A 21,510-nucleotide genomic window follows, 5' to 3' on the forward strand; every position below is an offset into this window, starting at 1 on the left:
CGGGCTGTCCGCATCTCCGCCTGAGCCTGCGCGGAAACCCAGGCCCTCGGCCAGCAGGCGTCTCTCGGCCTGCTCTCTGGAGCCACTTTCCCACTCAGGGCTGTCCCCGGCTCCTCCTGCTCGTCGTTTTGCGGGAGCAAGGGTCGCGGCGCTCTGGCTTGTTTCCTGAAGGGTCCTGCAGGTCCGGGAGAGGCGCAGGCGCGGACCCACGGGGTCCTCGAGCTGCAGCCCGGAAGTGCTCGCGGCCGAGGGTGGCGGCTCGCTGTGTGCGGGCGGTGTGCGCTGCCGCGTGGGCCATGGGGCGGCGGTCGCGGGGCCGGCGGCTCCAGCAGCAGCAGCAGCAGCAGCGACCCGGGAGCGCGGAGGACGGCGCCGAGGACGGCGAGAAGCGCAGTGGGGCGGTAAGAGCCGGGGCCCCGCGGGGGCCTCCCCCATCCCCTCCCCGATCCCCAGGCCTGCGAGGCGGTGAAGCGGGGGCTCTCCGGCCCTGGGCACACGTCCCTCTTATTCCTCAGGGCTGGGAAGGCGGGTACCCCGAGATCGTCAAGGAGAACAAGCTGTTCGAGCACTACTATCAGGAACTCAAGATCGTGCCCGAAGGCGAGTGGGACCAGTTCATGGAAGCGCTCAGGGAGCCTCTCCCGGCCACTTTAAGAATTACGGGTTACAAAAGGTAGGGGGTCATGCTTTTCGTATTTCTTGGAAAGTTGGGGTTAGAACGCCCAAGGTTTAAAACGCGGGTGTTATTTTTTCCCCCAAGAAGCGCATGTCAGCGGTGCGGATTGGAGACCCTGGAGGCCTTGAGGGGAGGGAGCATAAGTGTCCTACGGCGCAGGGAAAGGAGGGATTGCAAGTTGGGAGGCTAGAATGAGAAAGGAAAATGCAGCCTGAGGAAGGGTTGACTCCTGGGAATTCGTGAGTTGAGGATGCCCACCCTTTGGAACACATGAGAATTTGTGACATTACCGAGTTTAAATGAAACGGACAGTGTTCTCTTTCCTTAAAAAAAATTTTTTTTGTAGCCGTGTAGGTGAGCAAGTGCTTGCCCATTGCCCGCTGCACAAAGACCAAATACCGAGGCAAGGGGCTTTTGCAGAGAGTGAAAAGGCTTTACTGTAGGGCAACCAAGCAAGGAGACAGGAGGCAGTGCTCAGCTTTCCCCGTCAGCTGTTGAGTGGGGTATTTATCTGGGGGGTGGGCAGTAAGAGGAGGAGGGGGCTCGGAAATGATGGGCGGAAAGTTGGGGGGAGTTTCAGGAGTTCCCTACAGGTTCTCGGTTCTTCATGCCTGTTTATGGGTCACATGTGCAGATTCGGGGTGGGGCGTTCTGTCTGTTACCTGCGGTGGATTTTCAGCCTGTGATGTCTAAAGTTTACCGTGGGTTATTTTAGTCCCTAAACGCGCCTGTGCCACGCGAAGGGGCCTTTAGCACGTTGTTTCCATGTCTGCACATCCCCGGTCTTTTGCAAAACAAGCTTAGAGGTCTCAGTTAATCACTGTGTTTTGCCTTATGGGCCTTGAGTGTGTAAGTTACAGGGTGTGGTTTCAGTTATACCTTTTGAAGATGACCTGCAAAGTGAAATTGGAACTCGAGGAATATTTAGGAGGGAAGGAACGCAGTAGTATTGTATGGTCAGACAATGAGGATTGTTAAGCTTTGAAAGAATAGAGTAAAAAGGCAGTAATTAAAGAATGTGTTCTCTCCACACAACGATGGTTTTAGTTTTAAAACAATCTTGAATTTACAAAGAGGTAAAATTTATTAAATTAGCTTTCCAGATGGATTTGAAACTTGCTTACTTTTTAATAGCCACGCAAAAGAGATTCTCCATTGCTTAAAGAACAAGTATTTCAAGGAACTGGAGGACCTGGAGGTGGACGGGCAGAAAGTTGAAGTTCCACAGCCCCTGAGTTGGTAGGTATAACAAGGCTTCATCCTATTGGATGTTTCTCTGAGGTTTTAATCTTTCTCACTTGAATGTATTTCTTGGTAGCGCGTTTGCTGTTGGCATGAAAGAACCTGAATATACTTTCCGGGCATTCTCCTGTTCTTCTTCCCAGTGCTTTTTTTTTATCGCTGTTAGTTCATGCTGGTGTGCAAGTTTTCCTATGTGATTTGCAGCATAGTGTGTTGAAGTCTTGAGTTCAGTTAATTTTTCCAAGTCAGTCCAGCCTTTTTCCTTCCTTGACGTTACCATTTCCACCATTTCCATCATTTCCACTTACACCCCTTGTCTTCATGTCAGAAGCGTTGCAGACTTAATGTTTTGTTGCAGGGTCAGCGGTTAGGCCAGGTAAGAATCGCGGCGTGGGAGGTAACACGGAGGGTAGCCGATATTCAGTTTGTGAATCGCTCGGTTTATTGTACACACCACACTGCACAAGAGAAGGTAATCATGCACCTGAGGGAAGGAAGGGGGTGACGAAGGGGGCGTCTCAGCATGAGTGTTGGTCCCCTTTCCTGGGGTGTGAGCGAGCGGGAAGTCACCATCTGCTCTGACAGTGCCTCCAGCAGCGTGTCTGTCTGTCTGAAGCAGCCCCTCGGCCTCGGAGCCTCAGGTCCTGCGACAATGAGCCTTCCAGCCACTGTCTCAGTGTTTTAAAGAGTTATGCACCTGGGGTTCTCTTCTCTATCTGTCGCCCCTTCTGTTCCCACGCCGTCTTTCTGAGGACGTTACCAAACACGGGATGTTTCCGAACGGTCACCACGGAGATTCACGCTGGTCACTGTGACTCCATTTCAGACTACTCAACGCCGCCGAAAGTCATACAAGAGAGTAGGAGTCGGGGCTTCCCTGGTGGCGCAGTGGATAAGAATCCGCCTGCCAATGCAGGGGACACGGGTTCGAGCCCTGGTCCGGGAAGATCCCACATGCCGCGGAGCAACTAAGCCCGTGCGCCACAACTACTGAGCCTGCGCTCTAGAGCCTGCGAGCCACAACTGCTGAGCCCGTGTGCCACAACTACTGAGCCTGCGCTCTAGAGCCTGCGAGCCACAGCTACTGAGCCTGCGTGCCACAACTACTGAAGCCGATGCACCTAGAGCCCATGCTCTGCAACAAGAGAAGCCACCGCAATGAGAAGCCTGCGCACGGCATCGAAGAGCAGCCCCCGCTCGCAGCAACTAGAGAAAGCCCGCGCGCAGCAATGAAGACCCAACGCAGCCAAAAATAAAATAAATAAATTTATCTAAAAAAAGGAGAGAGAGTAGGAATCACATGACTAGAAATCACAACATAGCCCTTCACCTGGCAAAGGCTCAGCAAGGCCGCCTCAGCCGTCCTGTGTGTCTGCTGTCTCCAGGGCCCAAGCACACTCCTGCCCTCTCTGCTTACCGCCCTTTTATCTTACTGTCCCGTAGGTGTCCTGTGGCTTACTTGTTTCTCAGGGTCCAGTTCAGGGCTCAGGTGTGTGAAGGCAGAACGTTGTCTCGTAAAATGTCTGGAGTACTCGAGCACAAACCATAGCAATGCCAAGCCCTGGACTAATTTATAAACAGAAAACTCGTTACATTGCTGTAGTTCCACATTTCAGATGATCAAGTTCTCACAAAACGGCAACAACACATTTTAAATGATTTGCTATAAAAAGCTGAATTTAACCAGCATTTCCTGGCAGCCTTTGACTCTTCAAGTATGCGATGTTACCTTTCATTTTTACCCTTGTGATACCCTTTGGTGATCACAAACCAAGGTCAGGTTCTCATTAATCATGGGCTGTGGATTTGCTTGCTTTTCATTCTTTTTTTTTTTTTTTTTTTTTTTTTTGCGGTACGCGGGCCTCTCACTGTTGTGGCCCCTCCCGTTGCGGAGCACAGGCTCCGGACGCGCAGGCCCAGCGGCTATGGCTCACGGGCCCAGCCGCTCCGCGGCATATGGGATCCTCCCGGACCGGAGCACGAACCCGTATCCCCTGCATCGGCAGGCGGACTCTCAACCACCGCGCCACCAGGGAGGCCCTGCTTTTCATTCTTTTGTTGGCCGTTGGGATTTTCAGTGTCTGTATCACAGATGTGCACATCATCCACCTTTAGAATGAATGCTGAATGGCCAGATGCTAAAATCAGATCAAAACCAAATGTCAGCATCATAGAATGCATTTCTGGGACACAGGACTAAACCTTCAATATTAAGCCAGAACATTTCATGATGGTTTTTTTCGTTAAATGATTTTAGTCAGAGTTTAAAAGCTTGACTGTTAGAGGACAGAAAAGGACTCAGGTGCTAGGTGGCTCTTGGTGGTCACTCACTGCATGTCCGCTGTCCTGAGGCCAGTGGACAAGGAAGACGTTTGTCCAGTTGCTGTACCTACAGCATTGCCGTGTGAGGTAGCTTCACGTGGTGAGCTGCTCTTCCTCTCAGAGTACCTGGGTTATAGACTTAACTCTCCCGTGCCAAGGTTTGGAGATGTGATTGATGTCCTGGCACTTAAGTAGGGGTCATCTGATGTTTTCAGAAGCAGGTTTAAGGTTGTCTTTGTGCACGTTTCTATTTCTAATCATCTTACCTGCATTTGCTGCCTCTCGCAATCACCTGAAAACATTTTTATTCCTTCAGCCTTATGTTCAGAGGCACAGCTTTTCGGATGCGGAGGTCTCTGAGCGTCCTCTGGGTCTGGGCGGTAAGAGGAGGTGAAAATTCAGCACGTGCTCCTGTGGGAAAGAGGTGCCTCTTCTCTGGCCTGTCCTTGTGGGATTTTCCTCCACAGCTCCAACAAATACGGGAATTAGTCTCGCTGTTTTTTTTTTTTTTTTGCGGTACGTGGGCCTCTCACTGTTGTGGCCTCTCCCGTTGCGGAGCACAGGCTCCGGACGTGCAGGCCCAGCGGCCACGGCTCATGGGCCCAGCCGCTCCGCGGCATGTGGGATCTTCCCGGACCGGGGCACAAACCCGTGTCCCCTGCATTGGCAGGCGGACTCTCAGCCACTGCGCCACCAGGGAAACCCTAGTCTTGCTATTTTTATTGTTCTCTGCAAACTGTGGTCATACTTTTGTTTAACCAGCTCATTGAACATTTAACGGCTATTTTTTGCTGTCGATTTTTGAATTTGGGGTATGGGTACAGGACCAGTCTGTTCCCAGACTTGTTGGAAAGGCTCTGCAGGTATCCTGTGGGTGAAGAACACAAGCGAGTCACTCCAATAACAGCCAGGCATTCTCTGCACATTACTGTTTGCTTTAATTTTCTGAACGTGGCTGAAGGGTGTGAGCAGCATGTTGTAAGATTTGGGTTCCTGATATTCAACCTTTTTCCATTATCAGTGACAGTTGTGTGATAGTTTTATTGTATAAATATTTAATCAATCAAGTTTTATTGTATAAACATTTAATCAAATTCACTTGTCAAGTGTGGGAAGCCCATAAATCAGTAAGCAAGTAAAGCAGAAACTTAAAGTACTTCTGGTGGTTTTCTATATTGTTCAAAATGAAATAGATCATGTATTCTTTTAACCTTTTGGGACATCGTGGGATATAATATAGGAGAAATGTTTCTGGGAACCAGGTTTTCTAGAAGGTATAGGACTTATTATGTATAGGACTTACAGCTTGGGCAGATTTTATTTTTATCCTTTTCATAGACTAGGAACTGTAAGGAATTATCCTAAAGCATTTTTTAAGAGACCTTGTTTTGACAATCAGTTGTTGAGAACACACCTTATTGTCACGCTGTTTGTGTTCTTTTTAAGTGTCTGGGTTGAAGATGATTTATCGTAGGTGTTGTATATACTTAGAGACTGTTTTTCTTAAGAATTTTTTAGGGACAAAGGGGACAGTGGTGCTTTTAATTTATCCTTAAAATATACGACAAGTTTGCAAAATAGGACTTTAAAGACTCAGGAGCTAAATTTGAATTACATAACTATAAATTAAATACAGTTTTTTAAGATTGTTTGATGTTGAAATCTGTGAAGATTTTCCTAAATATTTGTTAGCTCAAAAGAGTTGTTCCTAAAGCTACATAAGAAACCTACTTTCTCATTTTAATTGTCTTTGTATTTAACTGTCTAAAAGTTCTTACATATTTTTCTCATATGAGTAAGAGCTTTCACAATCGTAATAACTTACAATCGAATTTTATTCGTGTAATAGTAAATTTACATTTTATCTACTAGAAATTCAACCTGTAAGGCACGTAAGGAAATATTCCCACAGGTTATATCTAGAGACTGATGTCTCTATTTGAAAATGAAACTTCAGCAATGTACAGTAAATAGTGGCAGGCAGCATTCAAATTAGTGGTGTTTGGTGGCTTGGTAAAGTAGTAACTGGCACGTGTGCTGCCATCAGTCACAGACAGTTTGGGGTTGCCAGTAGACGTTTGTATGTCAGCAAAGGTAGCAGTGGGTCAGCAGGTTTCCTTCAGTTCTACAGCTGGAGCCAACCTGAGTGAACCCCTGCCATTCACCTCTAGTGAGGCCAAAGGGAATATTTAAAGCTAAACTTTTTGATAAGTACTTTTTGATAAGTCTGATAAGTATGATTGCATTTTGGTTCTGTATTTTTGAAACAGGTTAAATATTGAAGAGAGAAGCAGGCATAAGAGATAGAAACAAAGCACTGGGACATGTGGAGGGTGGCCGTGAACAGATTCAGCCAGTTTAATCTTCATTGTTTCGTGGAAAGTATTTTTCAAATGTATCTCATGGAAACAGGACAGTTGAGCAGTGTCTTCAGATCTTAAGCCTGAGTTTGTGTCTGTCAAGTAATCAGAGTCTGAGAGCAGTCAGATGTGGTGTTTTTCAGACGTTCCGGCCTCGTTTTCATGGCTGTCACCTTAGCCACAGTTTGACACGTGGAAACATTGTGACCCTGCATTGTTAAGTTGAGCTCATTATTGTCCCTCAGAGTTAACAATGAGTTCGGTATGATTTGTCACCAAGTGCCACGTTACGCTGAGCGTGGCCCCACGTGTCCTATCTGTGTACTGACCTGTGCAGTTGGAGCTCAGTGGGTGGGCAGGTACAAGCCGCGATGAAAAAGCACACACTTCCTAATCAGTGGTGGCGTGATTTATAGACAGTTCAAATATATTCCCAGAAATGGCAGGAGAAGCTTCATTCTTAGGTCTGTATAAGCAGCGGCGTAGGAGCTCAAATTAATGCACTGGTGATTTCCAAGGTTTTTTGGTATGTAAAACATTTCAGTACATTATTGGACTGATTTGTTTTGGAAATAGTGAAGAACATAGTAAAAAGGATTGTAATCAAACGTTTGTCAAACATTCTAATATCTGCCCTACGGCATCACTTTGATTCTGTGTGACCTGTAAGTAATGCGTCACCTCGTGTCCTCCGTTGGCCCCCGCGCCGTCACGTTAGATCAGCGCAGTGGGGAGCAGCTCAGATCGTGGACACGTGTCACCATAACTTCTCAGTGGTGTCGTGTGCGCGTGTCTCTCAGAGCGCCCAGGCCGCCTGTGCCGGGGCCGTGGGGCAGTGAGAGTGCGCCCGTGTGTCCCAGAGCTCTCAACGGGGCTGCTGGCCGTCAGCGGGGACGGCACTGAGCGGCCGGAACACAGCTGCCTGTCTCGTTTGGCTCATGACCTGTATAAGCAAGAAGTCGTGAAGAGGCCGCTTTAACATAACCCATAAATGTTTTGCTTTCTTTTCGGTCAGGTATCCTGAAGAGCTTGCCTGGCACACAAACTTAAGTCGAAAAATCTTGAGGAAGTCTCCACAATTGGAAAAGTTTCACCAGTTTCTGGTTAGCGAAACTGAATCTGTGAGTAGATACCCCTACATTTGCTGGTTTCCTTGAAACTTTCAATGGGCCTTAGTATCAGTCCGGTAGTTTTTTTGTTTGTTTGTTTGTTTTTTGCGGTCCGCGGGCCTCTCACTGTTGTGGCCTCTCCCGTTGCGGAGCACAGGCTCCGGACGCGCAGGCTCAGTGGCCATGGCTCACGGGCCCAGCCGCTCCGTGGCATGTGGGATCTTCCCGGACCGGGGCACGAACCCGTGTCCCCTGCATCGGCAGGCAGACTCTCAACCACTGCGGCACCACGGAAGCCCCAGTCCGGTAGTTTTATTTTAACCATACGTGCCTCTGGGAGTGACGAGGTGGATGAGGCGGGGAGAACAACCCGCTGACGTGTGTGCGCCCCCTGAACTTCTGGTAATTTTCGTGGTTGCTGTCTCGGCGCCTCTGATTGTGAAACGTCCGTGTGATCGTGAAACCGTCGCACATGCCGGCGTGGCTCCTTGTTTCTGGCTGCTCCGGGTTGGGGTGGCCGCAGCCGGGGCGGGGGTGGGGTGGGCACAGCGCCCTGCTCCACGGGCCTCGCTCAGGAGCAGCTGCCCCGTCTGCTCTCACGTCCTTCTGAGGTGCGCATGCCACGCGCCTTTCCCGCGGAGAAAGCGATACGCTCTCCCGGCTGTGTGTATTTTATTAAAGTGTTTTCCCCCGCCTTTGCCAGGCAGACAAACAAGACCTAAATGCGACAGCTTTGGTTCTCGTAGAGCGACCTCGCCTTCGCCCTGTCAGCCCCTCAGCCTCCCCAGGTTCCCTGATGGCGGTTCAGTCACTGGACTTGTAACCTTTAGCCTCACATCTTCCCCGACAAAATAGCTGTTCCCGCGTGTAATGCATGATTGAGTGAATGCCCATAAAATTGGGATGTTGTGAGCTTTGCAGTTTACTTTCTGTTTTTCTGACATTCTTAATAGTCTCACGTTTAAAATCAGAAGCTGCCCCTTCCGGTTTTCTAATCTCCTTTTTCTAGCCAAGGAAGCCTCTGTGTGTCACCAGATGGTTTTTATTTCTTTTTCACCCGGAGCTTCTGTGTCCAGCTGACAGGATTATCGTGCTTCCCATGTTTCTTGCCTTGAAGCCATAACCAATTTAGAAACCTTTTGCCTCGCTCCTTTCTAGTAGCTTCTCAGTCCAGGGTAGAGCTGTTCCCTCTTGTGGCTCTGTGTCCAGCTTGGTAACCTGGCAACCTGGGCTCCGCTTGCCTGGTTTCCCACCCCCGTCCCCACCCTGGTAAGGAGGAAACAGAGCTGAGCACCACCACGGGCCCCATTCTGTGCTCAGGCTCATACAAGAAGGGGTTCTCTGGCTCAGCTTTTAATCTGCGTGGATGCGTTAGAGAGCAGTTTAGGTTCGAACTTCAACAGAGCAGAGGGTGTGTGGGGAATGGAGGGATACGCAGTCCGGCAGGTCGTGAAGAGCTGGGTTTTGGCAGCTTCGAAAGGTAGAGGACCCTGGAGTTCAGCGTTGGTGGCGTGTATGGTAGGGAACCAGTCCAGATTTTTGATCAGGAGTCAGCAGGGTGCCATACTCCCTGGGTTGTTCACAGTTGACTGCAAGGAGTGTCCATGAATCCGGGGACCACCTGCTGGGGTGTCTCGCCAAGGGCCTGACATCCTCGTCCTACGTGAATGCTCTGAGTGACAACTCGGGTGAAAACAGAAGGCAGGCTCATCAGAATCACAGGTGTAATCCAGAACTTGGGATCCGTGCCCCTGGCGAGGCAGTCATGGTGCAGTCCTCACAGATGCAGTGCTGGCCGGAAACCCATGAGGTGAAAGGAGCAGGTGTGAGTGGAGGCCTGCGTTTAGGTTCTGACGGTCAGGTGCGCAGGTGTAAGATGAGTGACGGCTGCTTGGGTGCCTTTCCAGGACGGGGGCCCCAGGCTCTAAAGAAGCAGAAGCCTCCTGGTAGCTGATGCTTCTTTGGCTTTTTGTTAAGCGTTTAGTCCTAAGCTGTTAAAATAGGGTTGTGATTGACACAAGTGCTGGATTTCACTAAGAAACTTGTCTGAATCTGAACAGCTGTACATTTTAACGGATGTCCTGACCCACGAGTGAAGGTCTAGAGGATGGCTGGTTTAGTGAGGAGTTTTAATTCTTCTCTCTCTTCCACAGGAAACATGGGGGCAGTGGTTGATGGGGACAGTTCTCAGGAATACAGAGCAGGCATGGGCTGTTCTGGAAACAGGAGAACTAAGAGATAGACCTTACAGTTTCAGCTATGAAACTTCTAACGGGGACTTTCTGTCCTGTCCTGTGCTCGTGTTATACTTGAATTTCTCATATTCTAATGTTGTTTTGATATTTATGGTCATCCTTACTTAGTCTTTTGGTAGCAACCATTTATCCACTAGTATAAAAATCTGTCTTACTTACTGTCTATGTGATAGTACTAACTTTTGTGTTCTGTGTATAATTATACGGTGTTTTCCTGTTGCATTGGAAATAATGCCCAGTATTAATTTTTTTCTGCCTTTCTTAATGCCATTGCTGATTTTTTAAAAATTTTATTTTCTAAGGGAAACATCAGTCGTCAAGAAGCCGTTAGCATGATTCCACCACTGTTGCTTAATGCTCACCCTCACCATAAGGTATCGTGCATTGAATAGAAAATTCTGGTGGGTAGGCTACTATCCGTGTTTGTGTCTCTCTGTTCTGTTGAGACCTTTTTTTCTTTATATAGTTAATCATTTCTGTTTTTCTTTTCACTTTGGGTAAAGTGGAGAATGACATGTATTTTATTTTAGGTTCTTTTTGCAATTTTTACAACTCAGTTTCTTTACTTACTACTCAGATAATCTTCAGTGTTCCTGATTGACTAAATCGGTTGAAAATCATAGTGAACATGTATTGAGCACGTGTTGAATGCTGAGGATTGTTCTGTGTTCTTTTTGTGAATCGCTTCACTTTATTATCCGCATACCCTGTGAGGGTAGATGCTATCACTGTCCCCATTTTTCCAGATGAGGGGAAGGAGGCAAAGAAAAGTGGAGCCTGAAGTCACAAACTAGTCATCAGGGACTGAGCTGAGACTTGAACCCAGCTAGCTCTGCCTTTTAGCATTTTGTTATACTGCTTCTTGCACTTAGCATCTTTACTCATCGTCGCTAAATTTATTGCTTTCACTGGTGCCTAGTGCCATTTTGTTCCTATCCCCTGTGGAGTAAGTATCTTTATCCTTCTGTGGTTTGGGGACATATAATATTAGGCCCCTGGAAGTTCAGTATAACATGCTATAGATTCATTCTATAAATAAATGTATTTGGGTTGTGAAATAGAAATGAAAAACTAGTTTTAAGTCATTCTAAATTAAATGTAGAATGATTGATTTATTAAAAGAAGAACATCAGACATTTTCTTGCTTTTCAGTAGATTTTAGATATGTGCGCAGCACCTGGATCAAAGACCACACAGCTAATCGAAATGCTGCATGCTGACATGAGCGTGCCTTTCCCAGGTATGCACTGGGCTGGTGTTTGAAGGGTAGGGGTGCTACTTTGGTGGGTTGTAGACAAGGAAAAGAGCATAACACAGGAGGCATCAGGCAGATGGGTTTTGTGTCTCTGAAAGTAGAGCTGGACGCTGTGCACACCTGTCACGTGTCCTCAGACCCGCACGTGCACTGCGGGGAGGGCCTTTACTTTAGACTTATGTGTATTTTCTATAAAAGCAAGTGCTGTTTCTTTTTAAAGCCATAGTAGGTAGATTGCCCTTTGAGTTTTCGGTAGTAACAGTCTCACATTGGGGTTTTTGTTTCCTTTTGACTATTTACTACCTATGTGAGAGGCAGGAGAGTGTAGTTGTTCAGAGCTGCTGTCAGACTCCCTAGGTTCAAATCCCACCGCCACTTAATAGGTGAGTTCTGTGACATTGCCAGACATCACATACGAAATGGGACATCTGTCTTGAACTTGGAGGACCTTATGTAAGATTGCAAAGGTCAGAGTCTCCCAGGGAGCGGGTTGACTTGACCCTCAGGAGCTTCGGCCCCTCCCCAGGAAGCGGATTCGCAGGGTCCAGAATGGAGGCCCAGCACACGCACACTATTTTAAACACTTGTTGGGGGATTTTGTGGTTTTCTACATCTTTCTCCCCTCACCCTCCTTTTTAGTTAATCGTTAATAATGGAAACGTTACTTTTGGCACAGTAATTGGTACAAAGTGAATAATTGTTGAACAGATGAATCTTGAAGTTTTGACATTTTAAGTAACTGTAAAATCCATGCCGAGCCACCTGGTTCCTTTTTCTGGACCACTTCCCCAGTTCTAGCAAACCTGAAGCTCGGTCTTGAAGTTTGCTCAGTTGCCAGTCTCACCTGCCAGCCTAGAGGTGACACATTTCAGGAAATTGCTCCATTTATGCCACCTTTCACCTGACGCACAGTTTTATGTTCCCAGAGGGGTTTGTCATCGCGAATGACGTGGACAACAAGCGCTGCTACCTGCTTGTGCATCAGGCCAAGCGGCTGAGCAGTCCCTGCATCATGGTGGTCAACCATGATGCGTCCTGCATCCCTCGGCTCCAGATGGATGTGAACGGGAAGAAGGAGATTCTCTTCTATGACCGCATCTTATGTGACGTCCCTTGCAGGTACGATTAAGAGGCCAGAAAGCCCAGAGTCCACCCGAAATCACATCAGATACAGTCTAAAGTGAATCTGCACACGGTGCGCGTGCAATTGCACACGTGTGAATCTTGTGGCAACTGGTTTGAAGAGAGAGACACTGTGAGCGTAAATCAGAAGCCAGAAACTCAATTCTAGTGATAAACAGAACGAAGAGATCAGAAAGGGGGTGGTTTTGATCGTCTTAAAAAGGGACACGAAGAAGATACCTGAGAGGCAAGCAGCGTCATCATAAAGCCTTGTTAACAGGCTTTTCAGAATGTTAGTGCCGGGAGCGATTTGCTTGTGCTTACTTCCGGTGAGTATGTAGGATACTTGTCTTAGGATAATACGTGATCACATTGGGCTTCTGTGGTGAATCTTATGTAGCACAGTGAAACTCAGGGGTTCCAACCTTTGGGAAACTCGTGTATTTGTACACATGACTTTCTTCAAATTTTACAAATTTTAGATTTTTAGAGTTTACCTATAAAAGAATCTCATGGCATAGCTGAATAACTGAGTTTTTCCAAAAAGAAGAGAATGAAACTTAAAATGTCTGTTACTTTCCTGGAGGCAGTGACATAGGCACTGGTGTCACACATGTTTAATACCTTCTGAGCACATGACTTCGTTGAGACAAAGCACAAACTTTGTCTCAACAAAGTTTAGTACAAACGCTGCCACAGAACTTTGTTAGCGCTAAACAGTGTTTAAATAGGACACATCGGAATTAAATCCTGTCTTATTTAAACAAGGGGCAGATTAGTGCTGGTGGCAGAACTCATTAGCACTGAGTGTGACTGCCTGTCAAATACTGAAAAGAGTTCTCCTTCAAAAACTTGAAATAGGTCATGAGCTACGTTCCTTTCTTTCCAGATTGCAGCTTTTTAGTTTTCCTTTGGGTCAGGAAAACTGATTTTTCCCACCCCTGTGTTCTTTCGATCACAAATATCATACAGTGAGAAAGATGTGACCTCATGAGCTCTGAGTTGTAAGCTGAGGGAATTAGAATTTAAGCCACCACCATACAAGCAAGGGATGTCATTTGAAAGCAGTTATATTGTATAGGACGTTTCCATCCTGCAGACCCTTTGCCTCAAGGACATGTGACTAGACCATCAAGGAAAATTTAATTTTACAGAGAAAGCCAACAGACACAGGAATTACTCAAATTCTGAGTAGATAAAATTCGACATAGACAGAAAGATTAATTGATCAACTCTGTATTATGGAATTTACATGTAAATGATTTCCATTAAGTAAAAGCAGAAATTAAAAAATGTTTAAATGTGATATATTGAAAAATCTTGGTAAAGAAATTAAATTGGCTTAATTGAATTTGCTGTGGAAATGCTTTATGAGTGTAAGTTTATCATTATTCTTGTAATTCTGATTAAAACATTACTGTTGATTAGCCAAGTTTCTTTTCTAAGTAGCAGGATCAAAAGGTTCTGTGTCCTAGGTCTGAAGATTAGTTTTGCTAGTATTTTTTCTCAAATGGAAACAAATTACTACCTTTTTGTTGAGAGAGGTGTTTGTTCTTTTCAAATCTTTATTTCCTTATTGCATTGAAATGGAAGTGCAATTAGTTTATTGTACTAGAGTCCCCAAAACAAAAATAGAAAGTTTATTGTAGCTTGTGAGAATTTAGATCGTTTTCTAATTGGTGTTTATAATAATAATAATGATACCTATTTAGTGATTTATCTTGAATATGACCTATTTGTTAAGCTGTGATCATCTTACTGGTACAGAGTTTTAAGTTCTTAAATATCTTTCTTTGCAGTGGAGATGGCACTATGAGAAAAAACATTGACGTCTGGAAAAAGTGGAGCACCTTAAACAGCTTGCAGCTGCATGGGTAAATAAACTGTGTAATTGGTAGCCCTGTGTGACTAAGAGATTAGTGAAGGTTCATGGTTGAATTACCTGGGCATCCAGAGCTTCAGCCGACTGACTGTAATCCTCAGAATGTTAATGGCCACCTTCATGCGAGTTTGCTTATTTGTCAGAAGTAGTTGCTTTTAAAACCTCTCAAGAGTAGGAAACTGAAGATTGTATACATTTCAGGTATACATTTATTGAGAATGCCTTTTATAAAAGTTTCCTGTAACATTTCAAACGTGCTTTCCATGAAATGACCATTTCTTACTAATATTTCTCCTCTCTGTTTTCAGTTCTTTTGTGTTGAATTATTTTGCTTAACACTTTGACCTCTCAGAAATATGTTTTGGTTGTCTTTAAAGAAAATTTGGAAAGTTCTTAGCAGTGAAAGGAAAGAGAAACTCTTATAACTCAAAGATATGCCTGGTCATGCCTGGTGTACTACGGTGTTTTTCCATTCAGAGGGATTTTTAAAATAGCTGTTTTGATTGTACTGTCTACAGAGCTTTGCTTTCTTTTTTTCACTTAACATTAAAATTATACAAATATAGAACTATGGGTGATCTGGAGGATACTAATGAATATTTACCATAAATAACTTCAGGAAATTTTGTTTCTCTGTTAAAAATTTACTACTGTTTTTGTGAAACAGGCAATTGGGATTATAATGTACTAAGAGATACAAACTGCTCATGGAAAGAAAAAGCAAATATTTCCATAAGTATGGAGACTTTAATAGTGAAATTTAGCTAATGTATTGAATTCAGTTGTTAATCAGCTTTATGCTTTGCTTGTTGGCATGTTGGGAAAGGTTAACAGAACAGTAACAACATTGTAGTAACAACATATAGTAACAACATCTATAAATAGGTACTTTTTAGATAAACAGGGAACATCTTATATAGGGTTACTCTAACTTCGCTTAAAATCTTAATATTTTTGTTGTTTTGTATATGGAGTTTATATGGGAGTTGCTCACCTTACACAGAGTATTTTATATTTTATTATGTCTGTCATAAAATTTGTAACGAATATGTGCTACACTCAGTGCCTCTGACGTGTGTGCCATGCAGATGTGCTCAGCACGTAGTGTGACCTAGTCTCCGGCCCTTAGTTTACAGCTGCGGATTGCAACTCGGGGCGCTGAACAGCTAGTGGAAGGCGGCAGGATGGTGTATTCTACGTGTTCACTAAACCCCATTGAAGATGAAGCAGTCATAGCATCTTTACTGGAAAAGAGTGAAGGTAAGTGCATGATGATCTTTCAATAAGAGTATGTACTTTTCAAAACTTTATTGCTATAGTGTATTTTTCTGTAGGCTTTTTCTACGTTTGCTTGTGTGATTAGCCTAAAAACCCTAAAATGAGGTATCCCTGATTAAAAACATGCTTATATAATGGGTTTCTTGTATTTCGTGAGTTATGCAGTTGGCCCTTTTTGTTTCTCTGAGTTTGAAAGGTTATGTCAGATCCTTACCACACTGTTGCATTTTTTTAAAAATTGTGGTAACACTAACATAACTTAAAAATGTACCATCTTGGGCTTCCCTGGTGGCGCAGTGGTTGAGAGTCCGCCTGCCGATGCAGGGGACACGGGTTCGTGCCCCGGTCCGGGAAGATCCCACATGCCGCGGAGTGGCTGGGCCTGTGAGCCATGGCCGCTGAGCCTGTGCGTCCGGAGCCTGTGCTCCACAACAGGAGAGGCCACAACAGTGAGACGCCCGCGTACCGCAAAAAAAAAAAAAGTACCGTCTTAACTATTTAAAAATGTATAGTTCAATAGTGTTGACTGCATTCACATTGTTGTGTAGCCAATTTCCAGAGCTCTTCACCTGCTAAACGGAAACTCTGGACCCATTAAACAACTCCCCAGTACCCCCTCTGCCCCCCGCCCCCCCATTATTTTTCTGTCTCTGTGACTTTGACCACTCTAGATATCTCCTTTGAGTGAAATCATTACAGTATTGTTGTTTTGTGACTGACTGGCTTACCTCTTTTCGGATATTGTACTCAGAGTTTACCCATGTTATATAATATATCAGAATTTTCTTCCTTTTTAAGGCTGAAAATATTCCATTGTATGTTTAGACCATATTTTGTTTATCCATTAATCTGTTGATGGACACTTGGTTTTGCTTCTGCATTTTAGCTGTTGTGAATAAATGCTGCTTTGAACATGGCTGTACCAATAACTCTTTTAGACCCTGCCTTCAGTTCTCATGTGCGTACACACAAGTGGAATTGCTGCACCAGATGGTAATTCTGTGTTTATTTTTAAGGACCCACCATACTGTTTTCCACAGCAGCTGCACCATTTTATATTCCCACCAGCAGTGCACAAGGGTTCCAATTTCTCCACATCCTCGCCAGCACTTGTTATTTTGTTTTTGTTTTTTTTTGTGTGGTTGTTGTGGTTGTTTCTTTGTTTTGTTTTTTGATAGTAACCATCCTAATGGGTGTGAGGTCTTATCACACTGTTTTATACTGAGGGACCAGACAGGTTGTAAGAACATTTCATAATGTTTTCATGTTTTTGCTGAAATGTTAACCTTTCCGTCAGTTTCTCCTTAACAGAAATAATTGGAAATTTCAAACTAACTACATTTCCAGAATAGAATGCTTCCGAGTTTTCTACTTGTGTATGAAGCAAGTTGAAATGCAGATGTCGAAACAGGTGTGCATTTCCTGAGGCGGTATCCGAGACCATCTAGGCTTCCGTTACATTCTTAGTGGCTGAGTGATCTCTGTGCTGTGTGGTCAGCCCTCTGATCGTTCGCACCTTTGGGGTCTTTTCGACCTGAATTTACTATGTTGTGTTTATTTTGTTTTGCTATACTTACATAAAGATGTGATTTCTGAACAGTGTTTCCTGCATGGTTATGAGCTCTACATTTTTGATGGTACTTTATTTTGAAAGGCATTGGAGGAGGAGAGCTGTGAGTGATGTAATTTGATAGTAAATTTAACTCTTAGTGTCCTGTTCTGTAATTACTCTCTAACCAGGCAGGTGGGTTTCCAGTCTCGGGTTTGCTCTCACAGCCATCTCTGCACGTGGTTGCTACAGACCACACTGTAGATGTCTCATCCCCGTCCTCCGTCATGTGTAGACGTCACGTAGAGGCATCATGTGTAGACGTGGCTTCATCAGACAGTAGGCCTTGGCTGGACCTTGGACTTGGCAGTTGCTGGGGATTTTGACTGGAGAGGCTGTGGTCCCCACCTGGAAGTCCTCAGACTCAGCTGGGGGAAGGGTGGCCAATACGCATTCAGTCTGCACGTGCTGGGCCATTGTTGGCAGCTTCTGACCCAAATGCTGGCAGAAAGTCACTGCTGAGCCCGGGCAGTGTTTGATTGAGAAAACCAGTTTTCGTACACTTGCACTATTATTTAGTGTTGGCTTTTAAAAGCCAGACTATTTGGATGTACTAGTGGAGGTCAGTATGATGCTTTTGTCAAAGGTTTCTTACCGTTGGACTTCCACATCGGGGATTCTTTCGCTCTATTTTCACGATTGCCTGCATTTTTCATAGCTTCCAGGGAGCTTATGTTGGATTTTCCTCTTCCTGAGACCGTCTGATCTGTCTGTGGTCTGTGGGTGGTAGTTCATGTGAGAGGTTTCCTGTAATGGCCCTAACTTACAGCTTCTTGTCGTAGTGCTACTGTAGACACAGTGGGTTTTTTTTTCTTTTTATGAATTTATGTTTTTATTTTTGGCCGCGTTGGGTCTTTGTTGCTGCGCACGGGCTTTCTCTAGTTGTGGCGAGCGGGGGCTACTCTTCGTTTTGGTGCGCAGGCTTCTCATTGCGGTGGCTTCTCTTGTTGCTGTGGACTTTGTCTCGGACGTGGTGTGGACTCTGCAGCTCGTTATTGCAGCAGCTTTACTGTGCTGTCATTTACGCTCGTAACATTCACTTGTTCTAAGTGTGCAGTTCAGTGATCTGTAGTGGCTTCACTGCATTTTCGAGAAGAGCTCATTTGCAGTCACTCCCTGTTCCCACCCCCGCCCGCCCCAGGAACCACGAATCTGCTCTCTGCCTGTGTGGATCTGCCCTCCGTGGACATTTCCTGTAAATGGGATCATACAATATGTGATCGGGATCATACAATATGTGATCTTTTATAATTAGCTTCTTTCACTGGGCATGATGTGAATTTTTGTTTTGTTTTTTGTTTGATACATAGGTGCCTTGGAACTTGCTGATGTGTCCTCTGAGTTGCCAGGACTAAAGTGGATGCCTGGACTCACACAGTGGAAGGTAGTCTTTCTGCAAGGACTCTGACTCAGAAGGGCAGACAACTTGATAGACCTGTTAGACTTGTGGATGTTTTAAAGCACCCACAGTTGGGTAACTTGAATAAATAGTACATTTGGTTATGCAGCTTAGAATCAATTTCAAAATTATGTTTAATGACAAATGGTATGATTACGCAAATATTTCTCTCTGGCACTGGAAAAGTTTTCCTGTCTTTATTCTGCAGTTAGAGGTCAGCTTTGTTTATTCTCATCCCCATAAGTATAGTTTTGCTTTTTTTCTTTTAACTGGCTGGAATTCAAGCCTTGTTTCCAATATGAAACAATTCACTTTTCAGTTTTAAACGGGGAACAATCTGAGGCTTGTTTTAAAAGAGAAAAAAAAAAAAAAACACATGGAAAATGAAAATGCTGCTTTATAGAATGATTGTCCTGTTTCATGGAATAAAAGGTTGTCTCATTTTTATTTTTGCAAAAAGTCCTCGCTTTGGAGAGAAATGAGAATCTCCCACTCTGACTTTTCCTATTGTTAGGTGGGGCTGGTAATCTAGAATCCCACCCTCTCGTTCTGCAGGTGATGACGAAGGATGGGCAGTGGTTTGCAGCGTGGGATGATGTTCCGCACAGCAGACACACCCAAATCCGGCCTACCATGTTCCCCCCGAAGGACCCCGAGAAGTCACAGGCGATGCACCTAGAGCGGTGGTGAGCCTGTGGGGAGGTGGGACCTCTGGCGTGTTCTGCGTGGTCTGGGCTGCGCCCATGGCTGACCGCTCTTGTGTGAACTTTTCAGCAAGTAAGGTTCTCAGGGCCTGAGCTGCAGGCGTTGAGCATTTGTAAATAACAAAAATAAATGGCTTGAACCTGATTAGGTAATACTTGGCCACTACGTTAACTTTTTACACATCACACGTTGACGATTCTGTCAGTGAGGGTTGGGTGAATATTTACAGCAAAAGAGTGTATTAGGATCAGTTAAAAAGGGTAAATTGTGTGGGTTTTTTTGTTTTTTTTCTTTCAGTCTTAGGATATTACCACATCATCAAAACACTGGAGGGTTCTTCGTGGCAGTATTAGTGAAAAAGTCTTCAATGCCATGGAATAAACGTCCCCCAAAGGTAAACATCTTCCAGAGCAATGTAGCATACCGTGCGGTCTTTTTGTGCAGTTGAGGCAGAAGCTGTCCGAGGTCAGTGGAGGGTTTTTGTGTGTGAGGCGGTGATGGTGGTGTTCTTAAATTTAAATTTTGAGTTTTCCAGAAAGCAGCCGTGTCTTACAAGGGAGGTGGAAAAGGCGGAGTTGGGAAATGCATTTCTTCTTTATCTTAAATCCAGTTCTTTAATAAAAATTGGAAAGTCATAAAGACGACTGCTCTGTGGTTTAGTATCAGAAGGAACCCCCGCAGGCCGGTGGTGTCTGTGTCTGCCTTCCTGTGGGTAGTTCTCAGTCGGAACAACTCTGCCAACCTCAGGCCAGCCCGTCTTTGCCTCGGCCATGAGAGGTAATGACAGGCTGTCCAGGCCTGGCTGAAGTGGACGTAGATAGGGCCTGACCTGTCAAACGAACCTCAGCCGCCCCCTGGGTTATGTAAGGGAGGCCATGAAGCCGAGGGGTTTGGAGAGGGCAGCCTTGAGTCTTGACACAAAGTTGCCGTGTGATGCGCTCTCCTCCCCTTTTCAACATGGGGAACTTTGTTAGCGTGTCCATCAGCCTTCCTTCCGTTGCCGTGGAACATGGCCTGGAGTCACAGTCCATGCTGGAAAACGAGGACAAAGAATGCTTGGCCTTTGGAGAAACAGAAAGGAAACCATTTTCTGGGGTATGGCTAATCCAGACGAATGCTTGGGGCACAGACTCACACTGAAGCGATGTGGCATTTGCGGGCCGTCGCCACGGCGCTTGTGAGGTTGGAGAGGTTTTCCCAGAGGCGGGGCCCCTGGCTGTCACAGCCCCTCACTCCCAGTCAGGAGTGGGGCCACGGGGCCCGGAGCAGTGCTCCGTGCCTGACACATGAACGCCGGCCACGTGGTAACTTAAAGTTTCTTGCAGCCACATTTTAAAAAGTACACGAAAAAGTGAGATTAATGACATTGTATTTATCACACTATAATAAAATGTGACTTTCATGCAATTAAAGTAAGTTATTAGTGAAGTAATTTTCCTGCTTTCGTTCCGAGATTTAAACACAGTGTGAACTTCACTCCGAGAGGCATCTTACGTAGCACCGGTCACATTTGACATGGTCAGAGTGCACGACTGCTGCTGTACTACAAGGGTACTGGTCAGAGCCTGTCACATATGTGTACTTCAGATTCACTTGCACTTGGGGCTGTGTTGACATGTTTGTCTCGTAAGTGGTTTTGAGCTTTTTCTTCAGTGTGCCACCTCTGATGTGGCATCTTTTTAGAACAACTTGGTATCATTTGCTCATTTAAATCTTACTACCTTTTCTATCTCCTGTGAGTATGTCAGTTCCTCATTCATTTAGCTGAGAAAACCTGTTTTGGCGGCCTGACCTGTGAGCTCGCCCAGCGTGACTCTGCTGGGGCCACATTGATAACTCAGATTCTCAGCCTTCAGGACGCCCTTGTCTAGTTGAAGTGATGGAGCTTGTAAATACAGTCAGAATTGGAGCCAGAGAGAGCCATGCTGACAAAATGCTGTTGGTATCCTTGTGAGGGGGCGGGATTAGATCTGGGTCATTGCGATGGAACAGAAAAAGCCTCCTGCACAGAGGGGCGTGGGAGACGGGCTCCGACCAGCAGGCCCAGGTGGGCATAGAAAGGATGCGTACCATTGCTAGCCTTGTCAGAGGGTTTGGGGGTTTGTTCTTTTTTGCCTTTTTTTTAAAAAAAAAAAAACAAATAGAGTACATTTTCTGGGAGGCAGTGTTGCCTAGTGTTAATAGCTTTAGAACCTTACCAACTTATCCACTTAATAGCTTTGTGAACTGAGGGACGTGTTGAACTTTTCTGTGTTCAAGTGTCCTAATTCGTAAACTCGCTTCATAGGGATTGAGA

At 45.4% G+C, this 21,510-nt stretch overlaps 1 protein-coding gene across 1 annotated transcript in view; it reads left to right on the forward strand.

Annotated features, from left to right (window-relative positions):
• Nucleotides 1-13: 13 nt before the first annotated feature.
• Nucleotides 14-21,510, forward strand: part of NSUN2 (NOP2/Sun RNA methyltransferase 2) — a 29,564-nt gene continuing 8,067 nt past the window's right edge. Inside the window, exons 1-11 of the mRNA XM_082621032.1 lie at nt 14-401; nt 516-673; nt 1,811-1,915; nt 7,616-7,721; nt 10,267-10,338; nt 11,120-11,204; nt 12,146-12,338; nt 15,353-15,483; nt 18,421-18,494; nt 19,065-19,195; nt 19,512-19,608. Of these exons, the coding sequence (XP_082477158.1) occupies nt 297-401; nt 516-673; nt 1,811-1,915; nt 7,616-7,721; nt 10,267-10,338; nt 11,120-11,204; nt 12,146-12,338; nt 15,353-15,483; nt 18,421-18,494; nt 19,065-19,195; nt 19,512-19,608 (1,257 nt within the window). The 5' untranslated portion in view covers nt 14-296. The remainder of the gene's footprint in view (nt 402-515; nt 674-1,810; nt 1,916-7,615; nt 7,722-10,266; nt 10,339-11,119; nt 11,205-12,145; nt 12,339-15,352; nt 15,484-18,420; nt 18,495-19,064; nt 19,196-19,511; nt 19,609-21,510) is intronic.

This window comes from Mesoplodon mirus (genome assembly GCF_964341445.2).
Source record: "Mesoplodon mirus genome assembly, chromosome: 5".
Classification (NCBI taxonomy): Eukaryota; Metazoa; Chordata; class Mammalia; order Artiodactyla; family Ziphiidae; genus Mesoplodon; species Mesoplodon mirus.